Source organism: Harpia harpyja, chromosome 17 (assembly GCF_026419915.1).
Source record: "Harpia harpyja isolate bHarHar1 chromosome 17, bHarHar1 primary haplotype, whole genome shotgun sequence".
NCBI lineage: Eukaryota > Metazoa > Chordata > Aves > Accipitriformes > Accipitridae > Harpia > Harpia harpyja.
Genome location: NC_068956.1, coordinates 11943063 through 11962899, shown reverse-complemented (window position 1 = coordinate 11962899; position 19837 = coordinate 11943063). Strand labels below are relative to the sequence as shown.

General features: G+C 51.9%; 1 protein-coding gene across 2 annotated transcripts; it reads right to left on the bottom strand.

The window, feature by feature from the left end:
• Nucleotides 1–6531: 6531 nt before the first annotated feature.
• ENDOD1 (endonuclease domain containing 1) lies at nucleotides 6532–17681 on the bottom strand. Of its 2 annotated transcripts, XR_008238965.1 has the most exons (3): nucleotides 17033–17681; nucleotides 9402–11271; nucleotides 6532–9361 (listed from the first exon to the last, which is right to left on the bottom strand). XR_008238965.1 is itself a non-coding variant. In XM_052812864.1 (2 exons), the coding sequence occupies exons 1-2, from the start codon at nucleotides 17519–17521 to the stop codon at nucleotides 10138–10140; spliced, it is 1623 nt and encodes a 540-aa protein (XP_052668824.1). In that variant the 5' UTR covers nucleotides 17522–17681; the 3' UTR covers nucleotides 6532–10137. The 2 variants fall into 2 exon arrangements, 1 of the variants encoding a protein (XP_052668824.1); XM_052812864.1 differs by having other exon boundaries at nucleotides 6532–11271.
• Between the last annotated feature and the right edge of the window lie 2156 nt (nucleotides 17682–19837).

Genomic DNA, 19837 nt, shown 5'->3' with positions numbered 1-19837 from the left:
TAAACAGGCAGTTGTCAGTGATGAGGGATGGGGCGATGGGCATCATGATGTTCGCTCTTGATACAGGGCTTGTCACCTTCCCCTTAGAAATCTGTTTTGTGAAAGCCACAGGCAGTGGGATGCACCAGGAGCTGCTCCCTCTTCCAGGGAGCCCTGGCTGAGCCCCAGAGCAGAAGTGGGTGAGCGCCATAAAACCATGAAGGAAATGCGAAGGAGAGAGGAAATGTGTGCGAGGGTGCTGGCGTGGGGCAATGACAAGCTTATCTAGCAGCCAGATTGCCCCCAAGCCCCTGCAGTCTTGCCATCTGCCCCATCCAGCCCCCAGGGAAGGGTGGCATAGTGCTGAGGGATCACCAAGGGGCTTTGTCCCCGGAGAGATGCTCATCTCCCCTCCAAAGAGACAAAACTAGTTAACTCAAACCGCGGACCTGGGGTGTTTTGGGTGTATCTTGTCCTCCAGCTGCTGGATGCTCAGCTCACCTGACCTCACCTCGCCCTGTGATGGAAATAACCCCCCAAAAAAACCCTAAAAGCCCATTTCCAGTTCTGTTAGAGGTAGTGTGTGCCCCGAGAAGGGCTGTGACTGAGGGCTGCCACAGCACGGCCACTACCTACTGGCATCTTCAGCTGGTTCAGCTTCATCCTGCCCTGAAAAATATACTTATCACAATAAAGAAAAGTAGATCTGTAAATACATCAAGTGCTTACTTATTTGCTTGCAGTGGAAGTTTCCAAATACTGAAAATATCATCTTGGGTGCAGGCAGAGCTTTCCCTCCCCTTACAGGTGCTGTGGCCATCGCCTCTGGCACTGGTGCAGCTCTGGACTGGAGGGAGGGTGACCGTCACCACCACCGTCCTGAAAAAGATAAACTTGCCATATTCCTCAAAGCCAAAGGCTGCTGTGGCATTCCTGCTTTACTTCCTAAAGGTCCCACGGAACAGGTGAGCAGCAGGGCAGGTCCGTGCCCTCCTCAAGCGAGCCCAGCCGCGATTTTGGTCCCTGCACCTTCACCCAGCGCGTGGTGTGAGTGCTCAGAGTGGGGGACCCAGCGCGGGCGGAGGACAGCCCCGCTCCCCGCCGACCCCAGGCTTGCCCTGAACCCTGTCTTCACCTCTCCAGCCGGTTCCCCCCCAGGAAAGCCAAAGCCCAAAACATTTGTGCGTGTTGGCAATTCCCCAGACCTACTCCTTGGCTGCCCTCCCCGGGCCGCTCTGGCTGAGCTGCCGTCTAGTCGCACGCCCGCTGCCTCCTGCTCCCGCACGGCTCACCTTAACTCAGTCTATACTAATTTCTAACAGTCTTACAGTCCTAAATTTTCTAAAATCTTCTACACCCAGCCCGGGGCCGGAGAAACCCAGAGACCCAAGGGCGGTGGCCGACGAGGGACCATGTCACAGGGATGCTCGTGTGCCCACCGGACAGTGTCCCTGCACCCCATAGGTGACCCCTGTGGGGTTCTCCCACAGGATCCGGGAAAGGGCCATGCCCGGGGTACGGGTGGGCAGCCCCGCGCGGGCGGCATGTCCCTGGGGAGACCCAGCTGGGCCGACCCCGAGCCCCGCCACGTCCCTCCGCAGCCTCATGGAGCACGGGGAGGCCGGCATCGGCGGGGAGCACGGCCACCCCCAGCCTCCCGGACGGAGCCGGACAGCCATGGGCAGCAGCAGGGTGGCCAGCAGCAGCGGAGGCCACGTGCCCGCTCGTGGCTCAAGCAAGCCCACATCCATAGGGTTGGATTTCGGCTTGTACTGGGGTCTCCTTGGCCTCTTCCCAGCATCGCCTCGGGGGCTCCTCGTGCCGTGGCACAGGGAAGAAGTGGTCTGCATTAATTGCTGCTGAAGTGCAGCCACCAGCACGTGACTTGATTTCAACGCTGCACGCTAAATTAGCCCAAATTATAGGCCACGTGGGAGCACGCAAACTCCCCCCCAGTAACTTTTAATTTGATCGTGACAGAGCAATCTGGTGAGGCACCTGGACAGCAGAGCAGAGGCTGTACAAATCCAAGCTAGAATTATAGAAGTTATAAATAACATCACTCATCATGCTAATGAGCTCATGTAAATATCATTGATTTTTTGTAAGCTTTTCAATGTATAAAAGAAGATAATCACTGGATTTGTATTTCCTGCTAAATTAAAACCTACCTTCTGCATCCTCCACATGTGCTTTTTGTTCTCGGGCTTCCTTCAGGCCCTTGGAGCAAAACTTGAAGATTTCCGACCTGCAGGAAAGTGCTTTTGCAGAAGGGAAGCCCCCCTGCTCCTCCTGCCTGGGGCTGGTGTTCAGAGTCTCAACACGTCCAGGGAACAAAATGTTGCCAAAAACCGGATACAGACAATACAACAAAACCCGAAGTGGTTTAGCAGTCACGACCTGCAACGTTCAGGGTTGACTAGCCCAGGAATGAGTTCCCCAGCAGTTTGCTGCTGCAGCGTGCGACCCCACAAAAGCGGGTTTAGCTTCGGCCCAGACCACCTCGCCCGCGTTGTCCTCGTGGCCTGGTGTCTCTCGTGGTGCACTGAAAGCACCAGGAGGAGGAGAGCTGGGCTGGGGAGATGATGCTGCCTGAATACAGGCTTTCAATTTGTCTTGCTAAATTACCCAGCTCATCTCTCTTGGCTTCCTCTGCAGCCGGTGGAGAGATGGAGAGACTCCACCAGAGGGTGGCATCTGCCCTGAATCGTCTCCTGGGGGAGTCTGATCCGCCTCCACTCCCTGCACGTCAGGGGAAACACGGTCGGGTTGCAGCGTTCGGCTCGCAGATTAAACTCCGGCTCACATCTGCAGTACAGCACAGTGATACTGAAAAGATCAGCTGAAAACATTTTTTATTAGATTTAAGCCAACCCCTAGGTTTTTTTCTTTCAGTTTTCCTGCTGAAAAAGAAAAACAAAACAAGAAAAACGCAATTTTTCCAAAAACAGGAACAGAAGCAGCTCAGCTGGAGGCATCCTTACCAGCTCTAATTAGTAGACCCAAGTGCAAATCCCCACCACCGCAGAGGTCCAGAACCTCAGCGCTGTGTCCCCGGGAGTCCCAGCAGTGCTGTCAGGGCATGTTGTGGGAATGTGCTCGGTGCTGAGCACCTGCACCTGCTCACAGCTGGCAACGGGTGATGGAGAAAGTGTAAGACTCTGAATACGCTCCTGAAAGAAATAAAGGACAGGTACCACGTTCCCAGACATATCCCACTCCACCAAACCTCCCTCTGATTGGGCTTGGGGTGATGATCTGTGGCATTGTAGGATCTGGGGATGGACAAAACTATCCTCCATCACCAGAGCCCCAGTGCCTGTTCCCTAGTCCTTGATGACACCCAGCATCTGAGTTCTCACCTTTTCTCCTTAACTGGTGAGATGATGAGCCTCAGAGATCATTTGCACCTCTCTGACAGCAGGATGCTAATTGTTACCATTCAAACCTCCTCTGCAGCTACTGGGCTCCGTGGTCTCACAGATCCTTGAGAAGGCAGTCCCTTTGCTCCACATCAAATCTCAGTCTTGGAGAGTGCAGTGTTTTTTTGAAGTGCAGGCTATCACCTACAGTGCAAAGGTGTACAGTTACACCCCGCAGATGCCTGAGGGTGAAGGGTGCACTCAGCCACCGCACAAATGTGCATGTTTTCCGTGAACTCAAAAAATTGTGGGCCGAGTTTTTTGGGGGATGGGATGACTCCACACAGGTCAGGCCAACTCATAGGGTTTGAGGGGCACGTGGTGGTTAATCCCATCTGCTGCAGTAGGACCACACACAAATCCCAACCACTGCCCAAATGGGGCTGCCAGCACTGGGGGTCATTTCCAGCAGCACTTGGGAGGCATCAGCCCCTGGTATCATTCCTACCCACAGGGAAGGACTTGGTGACACAAGAGCCTTCCAAGGGGCTATGGGAAAGACCATCCCACCTGTACAATCGTCTGGGTGACCCACGTCAATGGACACCTCAAAGGTCTCCATGGATGGGACAAGCCCCATCAGCCACCAACCCCAGCTAAGCTTCCTTGGCCCCAGCTTTAGGCATCCAGCTGAGATGCCCAGGTGAAAGCCTAGTGAGTTAGTTATACTGAATGGAGGGAGCCCAGTGCCTGCAGATTTTAAATGCCCACGCTTGGGTGGCATAAATCCAGACAGCGACGTCTCCCTGACTATCGTATCATCCCTCTGGAGCTGCTCCACTCCTCTCAGCAGCTTGTTGGTGTCAGGACCAAGCAGAGACCACTTCTCAGCCATTACTGTTCACTAGTTAGTTACCGGCCACTTGGTGTCATAGAATAGTTTGGGTCGGAAGGGACTTTAAAGGTCATCTAGCCCAACCCCCCTGCAATGAGCAGGTACATCTTCAACCAGATCAGGTTGCTCAGAGCCCCGTCCAGCCTGACCTTGAATGTTTGCAGGGATGGGGCATCTACCACCTCTCTGGGCAACCTGTGCCAGTGTGTGAAACATGCTCATAGTAAAAAATTTCTTCCTTAAATCTAGTCTGAAGCATCCCCTCCATCTGCTGCTCTTCTCCCACCAGTGTGGAGCTCCCATGGTTCCTCCCCTGCCCACTAGCATCGTCCTGCCCGCCTGCTGCATCTCCTGGCTTTGGTCCATAACCATCTTCTACCAGCAGACATTGGGAGGTTTGGCAAAATCCACAACGTCACAGCAGTAAACGCGCAGTGACTTCTGCTCCAAATGTCTGTTCTCCACCATGTTAAATTAGTTTAAAACATCAAGATATTCATAAAGATGATACTGCAGAGGAATTTGAAGCCACTGCTTCAGCTTTGCAGGCAACTTTGCTGCTAGCTTAGTGGAAAATGGCTTCTACCTCTCAGGAATACAGTCACAATTTCAGTATTTTTGGAAAGGAAACAAGGTTTTTTCACCCTTACAAATGGGAGAAAATGAGACATAAGCTAAGATGGGCCATGGCTGTAAGGGCACTCCTGTGAGATGGAGACAGCCACATTCACATGCCAGGTCTGGCTTTAGGCAGGAGTGGGTGCTGGATGTCCACATCCAAACGTCCAATCCAGACTCTGGGCTGCTCTTGGATGATTCTGGTCCTTGTTCTAGCCTGGGCCTGAAAAATCTTTTCCACTGAATATGGCAAATTGCCATGAAAAGAACCCTGTTTGATAAATCACCCTGTTCTGACAGGATATATTTCCTTGGAGATCTTCCAACCAGCTGTAACACTAACACCGCTGGAAAGTCTGTAGGCCTTTCTGCTTGGCTGGAAACACCAGTTCTGTGGAAATCAATGGCAGATGTTACCCAGTGTGAGATCCATTCCCAAATCGAAGTAAATCCAACAGCCTGGGAGACCATGCAGCGAAGAGAAATCATCCCATGTCAAACCCATGGGATTGCAATCTTGCTAACGCGCACACCCCAGACACACCTCATGCTCCTTGCTCCCAGGCAATCTTTCCTAGCCAAACGAGTTACACTGGTATTTGTTTTCCAATACCTTTTCCATTTTCTGGCACTGACTACGCTGGAGAGAGAACCTGTGAACAAGCATGGCTCGGTTCCCTGCCGAACTGGAGCAGCAACCTGGCCAGAGGGAGGTACGGAGCTGGTGATGGAGCTCCACGCAGAGATGAGCAGCTCCAAAACACGCAATGGCGGCAGAGGTGTGACCCAGAGGACCTGAGCCCAGGGCTGTGACCGAGGGGCCGTGCTGCTGGGGTTGCCAAGTCCCTCTGCCCTTATCAGTGACCAGCCCCAGGATGAATGCAGCAGGGACAAGGGTCACCTCGAGGAGCACGGAGACCCCTGTGTCGAAGCGTTGGGTGATCTGGTTGAGGCAGGGACATCTTTCACTAGGTCAGGTTGCTCAAAGCCCTGTCCAACCTGACCTCAACCACTTCCAGTGACGGGGCATCCACAACTTCTCTGGGCAACCTGTTCCAGTGTCTCACCAGTTCCTGCAGACCTGAGAGGAACGCAGACTCCACTGGAGGGCTTCATCTGCCCAAAGAGAGGTACCCACAAAACGCAGGTGTCAACATCTGGCTTACTCATCCCAGGATCTCTATACTGTCAGTGGAGGAAAATGGCCACTTTTAGGGACTGCTTGTTCTCCTTCTCAAGAAGTTGTGATAAAACCGGTCAAGGGAATGGCATTGCACAAGAGGGAGTTTCTCCCTGTCAGCTGCGAAGAATCATCCTGCTGTGATGTGATTTTTCTGTATCACAGAATCTGTATCTGGCCATTGTGCTGCACCCGAGCTGCATCTCACTGCATGTCACAAGAATAAAACATTCCCTCTCTCTTCTGGCACATACAGAGCTAAATTCACTGCCTGCAACCCCCCAGCTTCTACCTACATATTCTGCACCTTAATGAATTGACTCTTTTAAAGTGCTTTGAGAGAGGAAAGGTGTTTTAAAAGCACTAAAGGGCCATTAGTATCAGATGTCAAGCCATAACAAAGAACAACTGTGCTGCTGGTGCTGTCTTGATTAGTCAGGGCACTCGGGGTTGCATTATCCCATTTGCAACTGTGACAGAAACGTGATACCAGCCCCTCTTTGGAAAAGTAACTTTTATTTTGTTGAAGCCATATGTTTCCAAGGATAGAGTAAAGCTCAGAAGCCATAAATCATGCCCAGATAAGAATAATCTCAAACAATAGTTAGTTTTTAGCAGGATGTTCCTTGTTCTGTGATAATTGCTCAGCGTTCAGTACAGATTTCCCATCACCTGCTCAGACACGCAGAACAGAAGAAAAATGCCCCGTGTCAGTTGCGGTTCTTAGCATTTGAAATCTGAGCACGTTAAGACAATTTTAATAACTGTTCCACATCTACCCAAATCCTACAGTGCTGCAGCCCCTTAGATTTCAAGGACTGCCCACCTGCGGTCAGAAGACACAGTTGCAGCATGAGGACCTGCTGGCCTGACCCGAGCTAGGCTGGGTAGCGATGGCGATGGAGATGCGGCAACGCAGACCTCCTGAGGTGCCTCAGCTTTTCTGCCTCTCAGCACGAGCCCCCACATCGCTGCAACTGGGGGGGTGCACTGGAGATGCTGGTGGAACTGGGATGCGGGGGCTGCTGGGTTAAGCTGTGGGGAAGCTGCTCTGGGTGCAGGACCCCTGAGAAGTGCATCGCCGGCTGCTGCCACCACACGTGCCTCCAGAGGCTGCTGGGGACCCGGGGTCCCCGAGGCTGGTGCCCGTCACCCCACCCTGCCATCTCCTGGGACCTGAGCTGGCTGCTTTCCTGCCTTGACAGCTGCCATGTAGCCCGAGAGGAGCGCTGGGGTTGGGACAGGGTCTCGTGAAGGAGTGGGAAACCAGCTCCGCATCTGGCTCTGCAGCAGGAAAGGCACGTTTGAGTAGGCAGAGATGCAAAGTGTGGTTTGGAGAGCATCCGCAGGCTGCTGTCTGCCTGCTGGGAGCAGCAACCTGGACTTTGCCCCTTGTACCCAAAAATCCCCAAACCAACAGCTCCAAGGCAAAGGAGGGACTTGTAAAACACCACTGACTTCACCCAACTATACCCATATTGGCACACAAAAGCTGCCTTTCCTTTTGAACAAAGCCAGCACTGCTTGGAGGCTGCCTCTCTCCACAAACCAGCCATGGCCCACAAAGGGTGAGACAAGAAGTCATCCTCTCTCCCACTTATCCTGCTGCCTCCCCACTTCATCCCCATCATTGGCATCCCCAATGATGCCATTAGCGTCATTGCTGAACAGGGAGCCACCTGGTCAGGGTGTGCTGGTCCAGGATGTGCACGCACAGCTGGTCGCGTTGAACACAGCCCTTGAGCTAAGGAAACAACCCTCTCTTGCCACCATGAACCAGCAGAATCTCCTTTACCCTCTGAATCTCTCCCCTCCCAGCTCAGCCTTGCCTCAGGCAGCATGAGGCAGAGAGGCAAAGTTGCCACGTTGAGTAATTGGGCTTTCTTCAACCCAGGACTGGCCACCACCAACACAGCACCGCTGGGTCCCCCCCGGGGACGGCAGCACTGGCTTGCACACCCCTGGTACTCCTTATGGGATGCTATGGCAGATCGGGGTCCAAAACCAACGTGGTGCTGGAGGGAGGGAATGAGGTGGGGGTGAAGGGAAGGATCTGTGTATGTAGAAGTCCCAAATGCCTCTTGGAGTCCAGCCAAAGCAAATGCTGCTGCGATCGAGAGCCTCCCTCCTGCAGGCAGCTGCACCAAGAGACCCAAAGCCCCTCACTGAGCCAAGCCCTGGGGAAGGGCAGTACCCCTGTGCCCTCCTCCAGCAGCGGCGGGTGTCCCTGTGCCCCTCGTCTGGCTGCAAACCACTGATGGTCCCCTGCAAAGGCCCCACGTGTGCCCCAGCTCCAGAGTGCCAGATGTGGGGGGGTCCTGGCTCATGCCAGCTGGGGGAAAGGGTGAAGAGCTAGCAGGGAGGACGAGCGGTGCAGAAGAGGAGTTGGGTTCATCTCTGACATAAACATGTCTGCTTGTGCGTGGGCTCCCCAAGTGGGTATTCACACAGCAAAATGAGTGCTGCACCCCAGATCCCCCTCCTGCCTCTCATCCCACCTGACAGTTCATAGTCCCCATGGGAGATAGAGGCAACACAACCACTTTTTCCCTCCTCCAGGTTTCCAAAATTGGCTAAGGAGGAAAAATGCCCAGCAAAAGGCTTTGTCGTTAGGGCTCAGGTGGAGCTTGGCCATGCTGGTTCCTGCAGCTGCAACAGCCACACAGTCCTCTTTTCCTCTTGCGGGTGGCAGAGCCCTCTTCTATGAGTGCTGCCAGGACCTCCAAGTGCAAGGAACTCACCACAAGTATCCTATTCCCTCTGCCTTTTCTCTCCCAATTGCCGGACAAGTTTCCTTGATGTCCCTCAGGCCAGCTCCACGCCCAGCACAGCACCGAGGGGATCCACCCGCCCTGCCCAGGGCTGGCTCCTGCCCCGCTCTGACTCTACCTCTGGGTACAGGCTATGAAAGCAGCAAATCAGCCCACGCGAAAGCAGCAAAATCCCCCCACGCTCCCCATGCACCTCCTCTCCCATGTCTCCTTTCTATGAGGGCATCCCCGCCACCAACTCAGACTGATGGAAAGGGCAGAGCTGCTTTTCTTTTGCTCTAGAGGGAAACCCAGGAGGATCATTTTTCCCCAGCGAGGTGTGCTTTCAAAACAAGCCTCAGAAGGACAGCTGTGGCGTTACCCATCGCCAGCCTGGGCATCGTCTCACAGAGACCTCGGGCACATAAAAACCACTGCGTGCTCGGGGAGCTGTCAGCTCTCAAGGGAGGCAGAGCAGGTGGCAACTGATTCAAAGCCAAAAGCGTGACTCCCGGGTGCCGCTGGGCTTCAGAGCAGGCACAAGGGCTTCAGGGCTGAGACATTCAGGGGCTTAGACCTTCAGGGTACGCCACATCTTTAAGCTTCAGGGCTTAGACCTTCAGTGGTCACCAGGGAGCAAGGAAGGGTTGGGGGAAGACGAACTTGGTATGGCTAAGGGAAAAAGTTTTGCCACCATGCAAAAGGACGAGTAGCAGGTCTTTCCTCCCAGCAAGATCCGCACAATTTCAGCTGCCTGGAAAGGCCTGAGGACTATGAGATACACCTGGTCGCACCCCCTCCACCTGTGGGACGCCGGTGCAATGAGCAGTGCAACCAACAGCAGGACCTTGCCCCCATCCTGCCCCGCTCCCTGCTGTTTCCCAGCCCCAAATCCTTGTACCCTCGCCTCCTCCTTTCTCCAGGTCCCAGAAAACCCTCTGTAACTAAAATCCTCCCCGACCACCACCTCCTCCTTGGCATGGATGGGCTTCTGCAGAGTTCACTGCCGGTGCGTAGGCCTCAGTGTTATCATAGCCGGAAAGAAATAACCTCATACCACATTTAGCATTCATCTCCCAGAGGAAGCATCTTGACATTTGAAAATCACAGAAACTTTGTGGCCTGCACCAATAAAACCCGAACAGTTCACAACAGACAGAATTTGAGTTACAATGGTGGCTGCCCCCGGCAACATTACCTCAGCCCTCCCTGTTACTCCCCAGTCGGTTCATTGTTATTAATGTCACTACAATAAATACCAGAATAAAATTGACAGCGTTTGGCCAGGTATCTTAAAGCATTGCCCCACTCTTCCTTCACTCCATGTCTTTGCAGCCTTGGTTTCCATCCCTATCAGTCATCAGAGGAGCCTTTAGGGACAAACCGTTTGACTATGTGACAAGCCAGGTAATAAAAGCCATGCAGAAGTGTGGCTGTGGCATCGATGACCAGAGAGAAGGTGCCCCCGATCCCGGTGGCCATGTCTTTGAGGACGGAAGGAATGGCACAGATGGATTGGTAAGGGAAAGCAGCGAGGTGAAGGACAAACCCCACGGGGATGCGCAGGATCCTGTAGGTGAGGGATGCCACATCTTGAACAATTTGCAGGAAGCCCAGGAAGATGTTGATGATGACTCTCCCCACATCACAGGGGATGCTGATGAGTACCGTGCTGATGGCTTTAAGGTAGGACACCACCCCATTCCACAGGCTGTAGAGTCCATCCAGAACTGCACCACCAACCCACTTGATAACAAGCCACAGAAAATAAAACACAAATTTCACCAGCTCCACAAACACGTAGATGAGGAGTTCCAGAAGTTTGATGAAAGGGGTAGCAATGATGCCAGCCACTCTTCTCACCAAGCCACTGTCTTTGGCCTCCTGGTTGTCACTTGTTCCTACTTGCTCTCCAGAGCGGATCTGACTGACAGCTTGCAGTATTGCTTCCGTTTTCTCCTGGCTTTTGTTGTCTTCCCCACACTTGCCCTTGAACAAGTGAACTCCTGCTAGAAGCTGCTTCTCCAGCTCTCCCACCGTGAGGTCCACCAAGCTGATTTCATCATTCATTTTTTTCACTAGTCCCAGGGACCATCCCTCCGGAGCATTGCAGCAGGCTGCCAGCCAGAGGGTCTCTGGCACTGACACCTTGCCTTTAACTCGGACACTGGAAGGAATTGCACCTGCAAGGAGATACAGATGATCTTTCTTGGAGCAGTGAGGGACCAGAGCTTGCTCCACTACCCTCCCGATGTCTCTGTGCCAGCTTTTGCTCAGAGACGGGCTCAGAGGGACGGCGTTCGTGAGCGTGTAAGTGGCCATCTGGAAATCCTCCTCATTGAGCAAGCTGGGATTGAGCAGCCCTCTCTCGTAACCGGAGCCCACGTAGTCTGAGGTCAAGGCTTGATTTGCACCAAGGTTGGCCACAGTGCCAACAATATCAGCTTCATGCACCATCTCATGCAGGTCATTTTCTGGATCATCTATCTGAAACAGTAGAGAGAAGAGTTACGGGATGCAATTTGCCTTTCCTAGAAAGCAACATGTAATAGGGGCCTTGAAGTATATTTTCCATTATGACTGCTACTGCATGCTGTGCCTCAGACCACATCCTGTACTCCCTCCTTATTTTCCTTGCAGTGCTTTGGAGGACTGTATGCTCTACTTAGCTGCCCTGCCAAACACATCCATTTAAGCTGCAAGGGATGCTTGCAGCTCTCCAGTCTGGTTCGCAGCACAACACAGCCTCCAGAATCTCACCAGCCACCCTGCACCAAGCCTCTAACTTGTGCTTTTTTTCCTAGAAGAGATTTTTAAGACCAATAGATGGCTTTATTTAGAGCTGTGTGTTCACCTCCTACAGCGGTGGTACCTCCAGTTCATTTAAGCACCTACCATGGCACCTTAATTCAGTCCCTCTGAACTATCAAATCCAAGCCATGAAGACAAAAACCATGGTATCTAAGATGTCTAGAGAAGGCATTTACCTCTCACCACTGATGGTGTAAGAAGCCAGAATGAAGCCAGCCACCATGGCAGGTGACCTAAACCTCCCTGCCCTGAACACAGACACAGCAGTGAGCTCCTAGGGCTCTCTCAGGGCTTGTCATTAGTAGTCTGAACCTCATGTCATTAATAGTCTGAACCTCATCCTTAATGACCACACAGCTCCTGGCATAACATGGGTGAGGATGCCATCACTGCAGGTCCTCGATGGAATCTGTGCTGCCTGTTTGTGTCTGCCATTTCCATGCCACAGAGCCAGAGGTAGCAATTGCTGCAGCAGGAATTTGTCCTGGAGTCATGCACAGAGCCGTGCATGGGGAGGTAACGAGCAGTGGGAGCAGAAGCACTAAATGCCGGGACATGCTCAGGTCTTTCTCAGGTGGCAGCATCTCTGTCTGCTCCTTAGTCATCCCTACTGACACTGCCTGCAGCCGCTCCAGGAGGGGGGGTGCCAGATTGTCATTTTCTTCCCCAAATTAAAGGGTGAGCATGTTGGTAGAAGCACGGGGGTGGCAGATGGTCTCTGGCAGTCACTGCCTCCTGTAGTCTCTGTTTCAAAGGCTGTGGCCTTCAGCTCCTAGCACTGTGCTGGCCCAATTAAACCTGTTGGTTTTGCTCCTGGCCTATAGACTGCTTACTGCACTATATAATATGTACTTTGGAGACATCTATGGCAGACAGTTCATAGTCTACCTCGAATCACTCCCCAGTCATCCTTCCTCGTCCCTTGGCCATCTTGCAATGCCAGCTGGACAGATGTCCAGCAACCTTACCCAGAGTTTGCATCCTCTTAGTGACTCATCACCTCCTCACAGCTCTGCGTCAACCTGTGCTGAGAGTCAGGGTGAAGTGGCCAGCACCACGAGTGTCAGCAGCTATCCATCACCCTCGCCTAGGAATTGAGCTCTGGCTGGCCTCCTGCATCAGCCAAGCCCCTGCGGTCTGGGCTCAGGGCTCGCTCTGCACCAACACTGGTCACAGTGCCAACGTTGGCCATTGCAGAGGGCTGCATCACCCCCATCTCCTGCTAAGGACGTTTCTTGCACTTTGTTTTGAAGCATCTGATGCTTATTGCTTCGGACTGGAAGGATCACAGTGAATCCTATGTGCTGATGCACAAGTTGTAGCTTTTTCTAAATATGCCATTTAAAAAAGACTTAACCTGCACTTCATCTGCCTTATTCTGCTCCTCTCGCTCAGACGCCCCAAACTCACGGGCTGCAGCTGGCTGATGAGGCCAGACATTTTGCGTTCCACAAAATCACTGTCCCACCCTGCCCCCCCAGCTCATTCTCCCCGTTCTGATGAGGTTATGATGTTGTGCCATGGGACGAGGGATGCAGGCAGTGTGTTTAATCCCACAGGACAGGTGACGGGGGGAGCGGGCACGGGTGAGAGGCTGTGCCTGGGAACTGCCCTCCGTGTTATGGCCCTTTTGAGTCTGACGTGCTCACAGAGACACTGAACCCTTCTCACTCCCATGGCAGTGCTGCTGTACCACAAGGACACGTAGACCCGAGACAAGTCAGCTCTGCCTCCTGGCAGAGATTCCCAGCCTACATGAAGCAGATGGTATAAACTTAATTTTCTCTCCTTATGAGCTGATGCATGCAAACCTTGAGGTGCCTATCAAGAAAATACATCTCTGGTTACCTGTTCAGCTGCAGGCTTTTGCACATACCATTGGGATTGTTTAGGTGCAATTAAAAAAGAACATGATAAAAATGCAGCCATGTGCTGTTCATGCGTAAGGCTCTGACATCACCAAGTTATGCTTATAATAACTCATATTATGGTTTGTAATAACTCATGTGTAACTGAGGTTTTCATGCCTCCTCCAGCTCAGCCCCAAAGGCAAGCTGCCTCCAGCACTGCATCTAATCTGCATTGCAAGCTACCTTTCCTCACTGCTTCAAAAAGCTTTTGGTTTGTGTCACCACCAAAACGTATCTGCATTCATGGAGTCAGCCATGAAGCCACCTGCCCAAATAACCTGGAATAGCTAAGGGCAAGATCCAAGCAGACAGGTAAACACCTCATTCATAGGATGGGGATTTAAAAATAAATTATGCATCTGAACACCTGTATGGATGTGAGCACCTAACAATATTGATGTGTTTCATAAAGTGGGGACTGCAGTTTCAGAGAAGGGCAGAGGCAGAGGGAGATTAAAAGTATGGCAACACACAGCTGTTAGAGCAGGCAGCTTCCATCAAGTTTGGTCACTTAACAGTGTAGGACACTGTTACCTCCCACCTTCCCCACCCTAGTACCATTCCTGGTGAACTTCAGCATTCCACTCCCCTCACTATTTCCTCAGGCATGCTTATGCCTTTCATTGCAGTGGAGATACTTCCTCTGCCCTTAGTACAGGTCCCAGGGAGGAGGCACAGTGTATCTTACAGCAAGCTTGCTGTCGCAGGACGTCCACGTGAGTGGGTCTAGAAGTACCCGTTTCTCTTGACTGTCCACCAAGAGAGATGGCGAGAGCAGCTCAGAGGTAGCTATAGCTGGACGATGCAAATCCCACCTTGGTCATCTGGCTGGCGGTAGTCACCAACCAAATGAAAACACAAGGTGATTCATCCAACCCCTCATACATTAGGACAGAAAAAGCAACTCCAGAGTTTTCCATCTCTCTCTAAACTATAGAAAGAGTCAAACCCATAGGTCTTCAGACAACCAAAATGAGATGAGGTGAAAGCCATCTAAGTGACTTGCTCTCAACCCGTAGCAAAACTGTGGCAGAGCAGGTTTTCAGGCCTGAGCCTGGGGGAGTCCCATCAGTACCCTGCTCATCAACCTACCCTGCCTGCTCTCTAATTTTTCACTAATTGCTGAATTAATTCACTGTCTCCAGCTGCCAATCGGCAGTGGGTGGCACTGACATTCCTCACACTTCTTACCCAATTACTGCCTCTGTGCTACATTTGGCATTTGTTTCTCAGGCAGACATTCCTGAGGAGGTAGGCATGCAGGGAGTGAGACGGTGCCCTCACCACGTCATTACTTTACCCAAAAAAGCTTGTGACAACCCTGAGGCACTCAACAGAGTGCAGAGAGCATTTTTATAGTGATTTCTTTCTGCCTGCTCTGTCTCTGCATCTCCATGTGCATGCACATAGGTGTAAGCACAGGCCACTGTGCAGCTGAGCCTGCTCATACCTGGCTATCCCTGCCTGGGCAAGGAAATTATCCAGAAAATAGGCAATATAACCTCATGGGGCTATGCTGCAAAGCAGGTGTTGCTAAGGGTTCCCTTCAGCAGCCATTTGACCTCTCCTAACCATCTGACCTAGCCTTGATGGGAACACACATAATGGGTGTGAAATCTCTTCCCCGCTTTCTCCTCCCAGATCCCACGTGGCAGTGTCTGAGAGGGGTGTACATGCTTATTTCTTGAGTTATAGGAATTCTTCCTAGTCCTGATTTTTTCTCCTTACAGATTCTTCAGATGATTTTTTTTCTAGTGGTTTTCTGTCTCAGACTGAGGTTCCTCCAGTGAACCACAGAGCTCCTACCTACCTCCCACCCCTGAGACGCCTGCATTTCAGCAATGGGTGAAGGAGACCCATTAGTGTAAACTAAGAATGGACCCACAGCAATGCATGGGGATGCTCTGGAGAAGCCAGAGCGACTAAAGGTAGTGCCTGGCCAATTATTTCTGGGGCTGCAGTACGGTTTGGAGGCAGGAGACACAAGGTTTGGGGCTCTGGAGTGCTTGACAGGGATGATGACAAGGTGGAGAGGGATGGAGCAGGGAGGGCAGGGGGGCCAGCGGGAGGGAGGTGCTGGAGAACCGAAGCTGCTGTGGAGGGGCTGCCCACTGCTCCGTGGCAGGAATGGCTTTCGAGCCTGCCTGGGCAGGTCTGGTGAGTCAGACCATGAGGAGCAGGAGGAGATACGGTGGCTAGAGGTGATGAAGGGCGTCAGCGGCTGAGGCAAATGTGAAAGGATCTCATCTCTGCTGCTTTGCCTCACTGTCTTCATGGCACTGACAGCAAATGCTCACTCGTCTAGGTCCCCTTTGTGCTTCAAAAACTCATCACCCTTCCTCAACTCCGTAACGGCAGTCTGCAAAAAGCTTCCCTCTGTTTTAAAAGGGCAAACAGACACCTCCCACAGCCATCTGTGAAGTGCAAGGAGAGCAGATCAAAAGGCCCTTGGGAACTCCTGCAACTCAAAACCCAGCCCAGAGAGCAGGGAGACAGTCCAAGGTGAAGACAGGGATGTAGGATTTCCTATCTTCACTGCCTGTGACCTCGTGGTCTTAGTATCTCATCACCCCATATGAGGAAAATGAGGATGGCAACCACTCTCTTGAGACAGGGGTGAGCTTTGATTCTGGCTACATCTAGCACCCAGCACCTGAGGGCCCTGCTCTCAACATGCTGCTCTGATACTGCAGCCATTCCTGCCCTGATGAAGCACCCTTGCATGCTGCCAATCTTTCCTGAGCTCAATGGATGGGGGTAGCTTGATATTTGCTACAAAACTCCCCGTGATCACTGCTGAAAAAGCTGAAACAAGGAAAAAAAAAAAAAGGGGGAGAGGTAAAATGTACTTGTTCTCTTAGGGCATTTTTTAAGGATTTCCTTTAAATTTAACAGCCTGAAGGATTTGCTTCAACATGCCAAGTGTCAGGAGAGACAAAAACCACTGAGGCTCCAGCAAAATTTGTTTTATACTGCACACTTCTGACCTGACTGAAGCCTTCACGCTCCAGGACACGGCAACTCATTTCCCTACCCGAGTCTGCAACACAGGCACACAACAAAAAGCTGCAGCGTCAACTTGGTGAACCGCAAATGGATGTTTTATCCCTGCGCAGCGAAGCTAAAGAACTCTTATCAACACTGCGATCACGCTGGCAACAGAACAAACTTCAACTTGACACTGCGATGTTTAACTCTGCTACCCATCGGCAGTGCTCCCTGCCCGTGACAGCTGGCTAGGCAGGGCAGACGCATCAGCTGGTGGCAAAGATGACTTTCCTCTCCCCTGGCACAGCACGTTGCACGCAGCAGCCTCCCAGCTTTCATTATAAGCCCCGTGGGACAAGGAACTATTTGTTTGGTCAGTTCCAAGCACAAAAATAAGTTCTGCTTGGGTTAAATTAATATCGAAAGAAGTTCAACAAGCAGAGCTCCTGCCTCCTTTGCAAAACCCTAGCCCCAGCTTCACCCCAGAGGAAATGTTCTCCAGGAACATTTCCTTTACAGCGAAGGAAAAGCTGACTTACCTGCGGTTCGACCAGCCAGTTCTCCTCCTTGTTTTGGGCTGGCTTTGTATACTTAAAAGCTGAATAAAGAGGGATTTTGTCCTTAGTACTGTAGAGGGTTGCAAAGCGTGGCTCTTTGTTGTACTGCTGACAGATTTTCACGTGGAACGGCTCCGTAAATCCTTCGGGTGGGACTTGTCCAGGGAAGAACACGTTACACTCGGCAAAACCAGTTTCATCCTCTCTGACAACTCTGCCCTGGGAAAAGCCTGGGAAAACTGTGATGCAAAGCAAAAACACAATTGACGTCTTCATGGTGCGCTCCCTGGAGCTGAGGGAAGCCCCGTCTGCCTCCGCTGGGTTCGGCAAAGGACCTGTGCTCTGAGTCCATGCAGCAGCGAAGCCAGAAAGCGTCTGGAATTCGGGTGTAGCGTGTGAGGGAAATGAAATATGAAACCACAGCCGATCCCTTCGGGGAGCCAGTGCTTTCTGCGTTGTGAAACCAAACATGCGCCGGGCTGCGCTGACACACGCTGCGGACGCCAACTGCCTGCAGGAGATAATGCCAAGCAACCTGAAATCATCCAGGCTCGTTGGGAAGAGGAGGAGGGAAGCCTACGGCGGTGCAGGACTAGAGCTGAGCGGCACTGGCTGTCCAGGCTGGGGCTCAGCGCCGGCGGGGGTGTGGTGTGCTGCATTGCAGCAGAGTCCCCAGCAGGAATTTTGGCTGACGCAGCCAGAAATCTTCCTGGGGCTGCCAGGGGGATGCTGCAAAGTCAGGTTCACCACCCCGAAGAAGGTGTTAGCTGCCCTCTCCAGCCATGAGCCTGGCTAAGGGAGAGGGAGAAGAGAGGTGGCGGGATATTGGCACTGCTGCGAACCCACTTTGCCCCTTTTGGGGTATCTGTCACCACTGTTGCTGCCAGCCATGTGCTGCTAAGGTGCCTGGGAAAGGCATTCTCCTCGCGTCTCTCTGGGAGTTGTAATGGGCATCTGAAACCCTCCTGTGGAGCAGTATCACCTCACCTTGGCAGATGCTCGCTCAGGAATGATTAACAAGAGGAAGAAGGATGAAGACCCTTGGATCACATACCCCTAATCAACACCCACCTCTGAATATTTTGACCAAACCTATAGAACTAGCACAAAAAAAACCCCAAACTGCCTAAAGGGAATGAAACCACTCTTCTGTGTTTATGCTCAGCAGAGCTACTGCTGGGTAAAGGCTGTATTCCTTCAGTGACTGGGAAAATTAATGTTTTCAGAATAGTCAGGATGGAGAGGAGACTATAGAGCAGTTCCTCAGTCAAGAAAATGTGCATTTTCCCACTCAAGAAGTTAGATATTATCACCTGTGTTGCCAACAACCTTAAAAAATCCTGGGTGCCAATAAGGCACAGGTCACTTTTAGACAAAGCTGGTTTATGCTGTTAAAGTGATTTCCAAGCAAAAATCTCCAAGTGCTACCAACCCACAAGTGTTTGCAGATGAGGTTGGAGTGCTCTATATCACAAATGATGAAATGGGACAGCAGGTGGTTAAAGTGCCTGCCCAAGGTCAGAGAAGGAGCCTGTAAAAGCGCTAAAAATAGACTGGACTCTAAGACTGTCATTCCTCTACTCAGGGATGACTTATAGAAGTATCAAGGCAAGGAAATACGTCAGCACCTCTTGGTGTGGTGTTACCAGCTGGGGGAGACAGAGGCGGGCTGGACAGGCTGGGGAACAACAGGAAATGTAGTAAGTGGGCTTGGTTTTGGTCCAGGCAGATGCCTGGTCACCCAGCCCTGACAGAAGGAGTTAGTCATGTTCAGGAAAGATGATGGAACTGAAAGCACAGACACAGCCTGACCTGACGACAGCGGCTCCAAAAGACAGGCTTAAAATTTCATTTTCCTGGATGTAAAAAGGCTCCTGGGAAATCAAGAACTGAAGCTAAACCTTAGCTATTAGCTATTTGTCTGACCCCAGGCTTGCAATTACTTGGGCAGCAGGGGAAAAGATTTTCACAAGGGTGGTAAACCCTGCTCCCCAGGCAAACCTAGGCCAGGCGATACCTTTAAACACCCCACTCCAAGACTGACACGCATTACCCTAGGATAGGCATGGTCCCAATCCAACAAAAAGGCAGCATGAGGTGTCTCAAGATGAACATGACAGCAACCAGCATGCTGAGCAGATCGATGACTTCCACCAGGAAACACAGACATCCTGCTTCTGCCCTGGACCTGCGCAGCAACCTCCTCCCTCAAACTGGCACCTCTGTCTCACTAGGATACACAGCCCCAAGCTGTCTTCCAAGCCTCGGGGGCTTCTTTTCTGCTTTTTGGGAACTCTGAGCAGCTCTTTCCTTGAGGCTGGGGTCTGCCTGCCTATTTAGCTCTGTATTTACCAGCAAACAGATAACCCTTGACTCAGACTGAAGAGCAAGAGTCTCAGGCTCTCATCTCCTATGAAGAGCATCAACGTGAAAGCCAGGATGGAGCTCCACTCCTCTATTCCCAATCCCATTTTCTCTCCAAGCAAGGCCCCTCTGCAGTTTCTCTCTCATTTAAGATAGCTGTTGTGACCCTTGACCTTGGAGCTGGATATTTTTCTTCTGTTCTTGCTAACATCCCTATTACTAAAGAGACTCGGTGCCATCATCATGGTATGGCACTCACCATGCTGGGAAGACAAAGGCCAAAGGACTGCCCTGCCCCGGGAAGATCACGCTCTCCACCGTGGGATCACAGACAGACAGAAGAGTCAAACACAGTGAGATGGAGTCAGTCAGAGGTTCTGACGACTCAGTGCTCCAGTAGCTTATCTGCTATCACAGGCCTTT

Bases quoted from the DNA above. Each gene is read 5' to 3' on its own strand.
- ENDOD1 (XM_052812864.1), bottom strand. From the start codon at position 17,521: ATGTTTGGTTTCACAACGCAGAAAGCACTGGCTCCCCGAAGGGATCGG. The intron at 11,272-17,032 runs GTAAGTCAGCTT...CTACTGTTTCAG, and splicing joins ACTGGCTGGTCGAACCGCAG to ATAGATGATCCAGAAAATGA.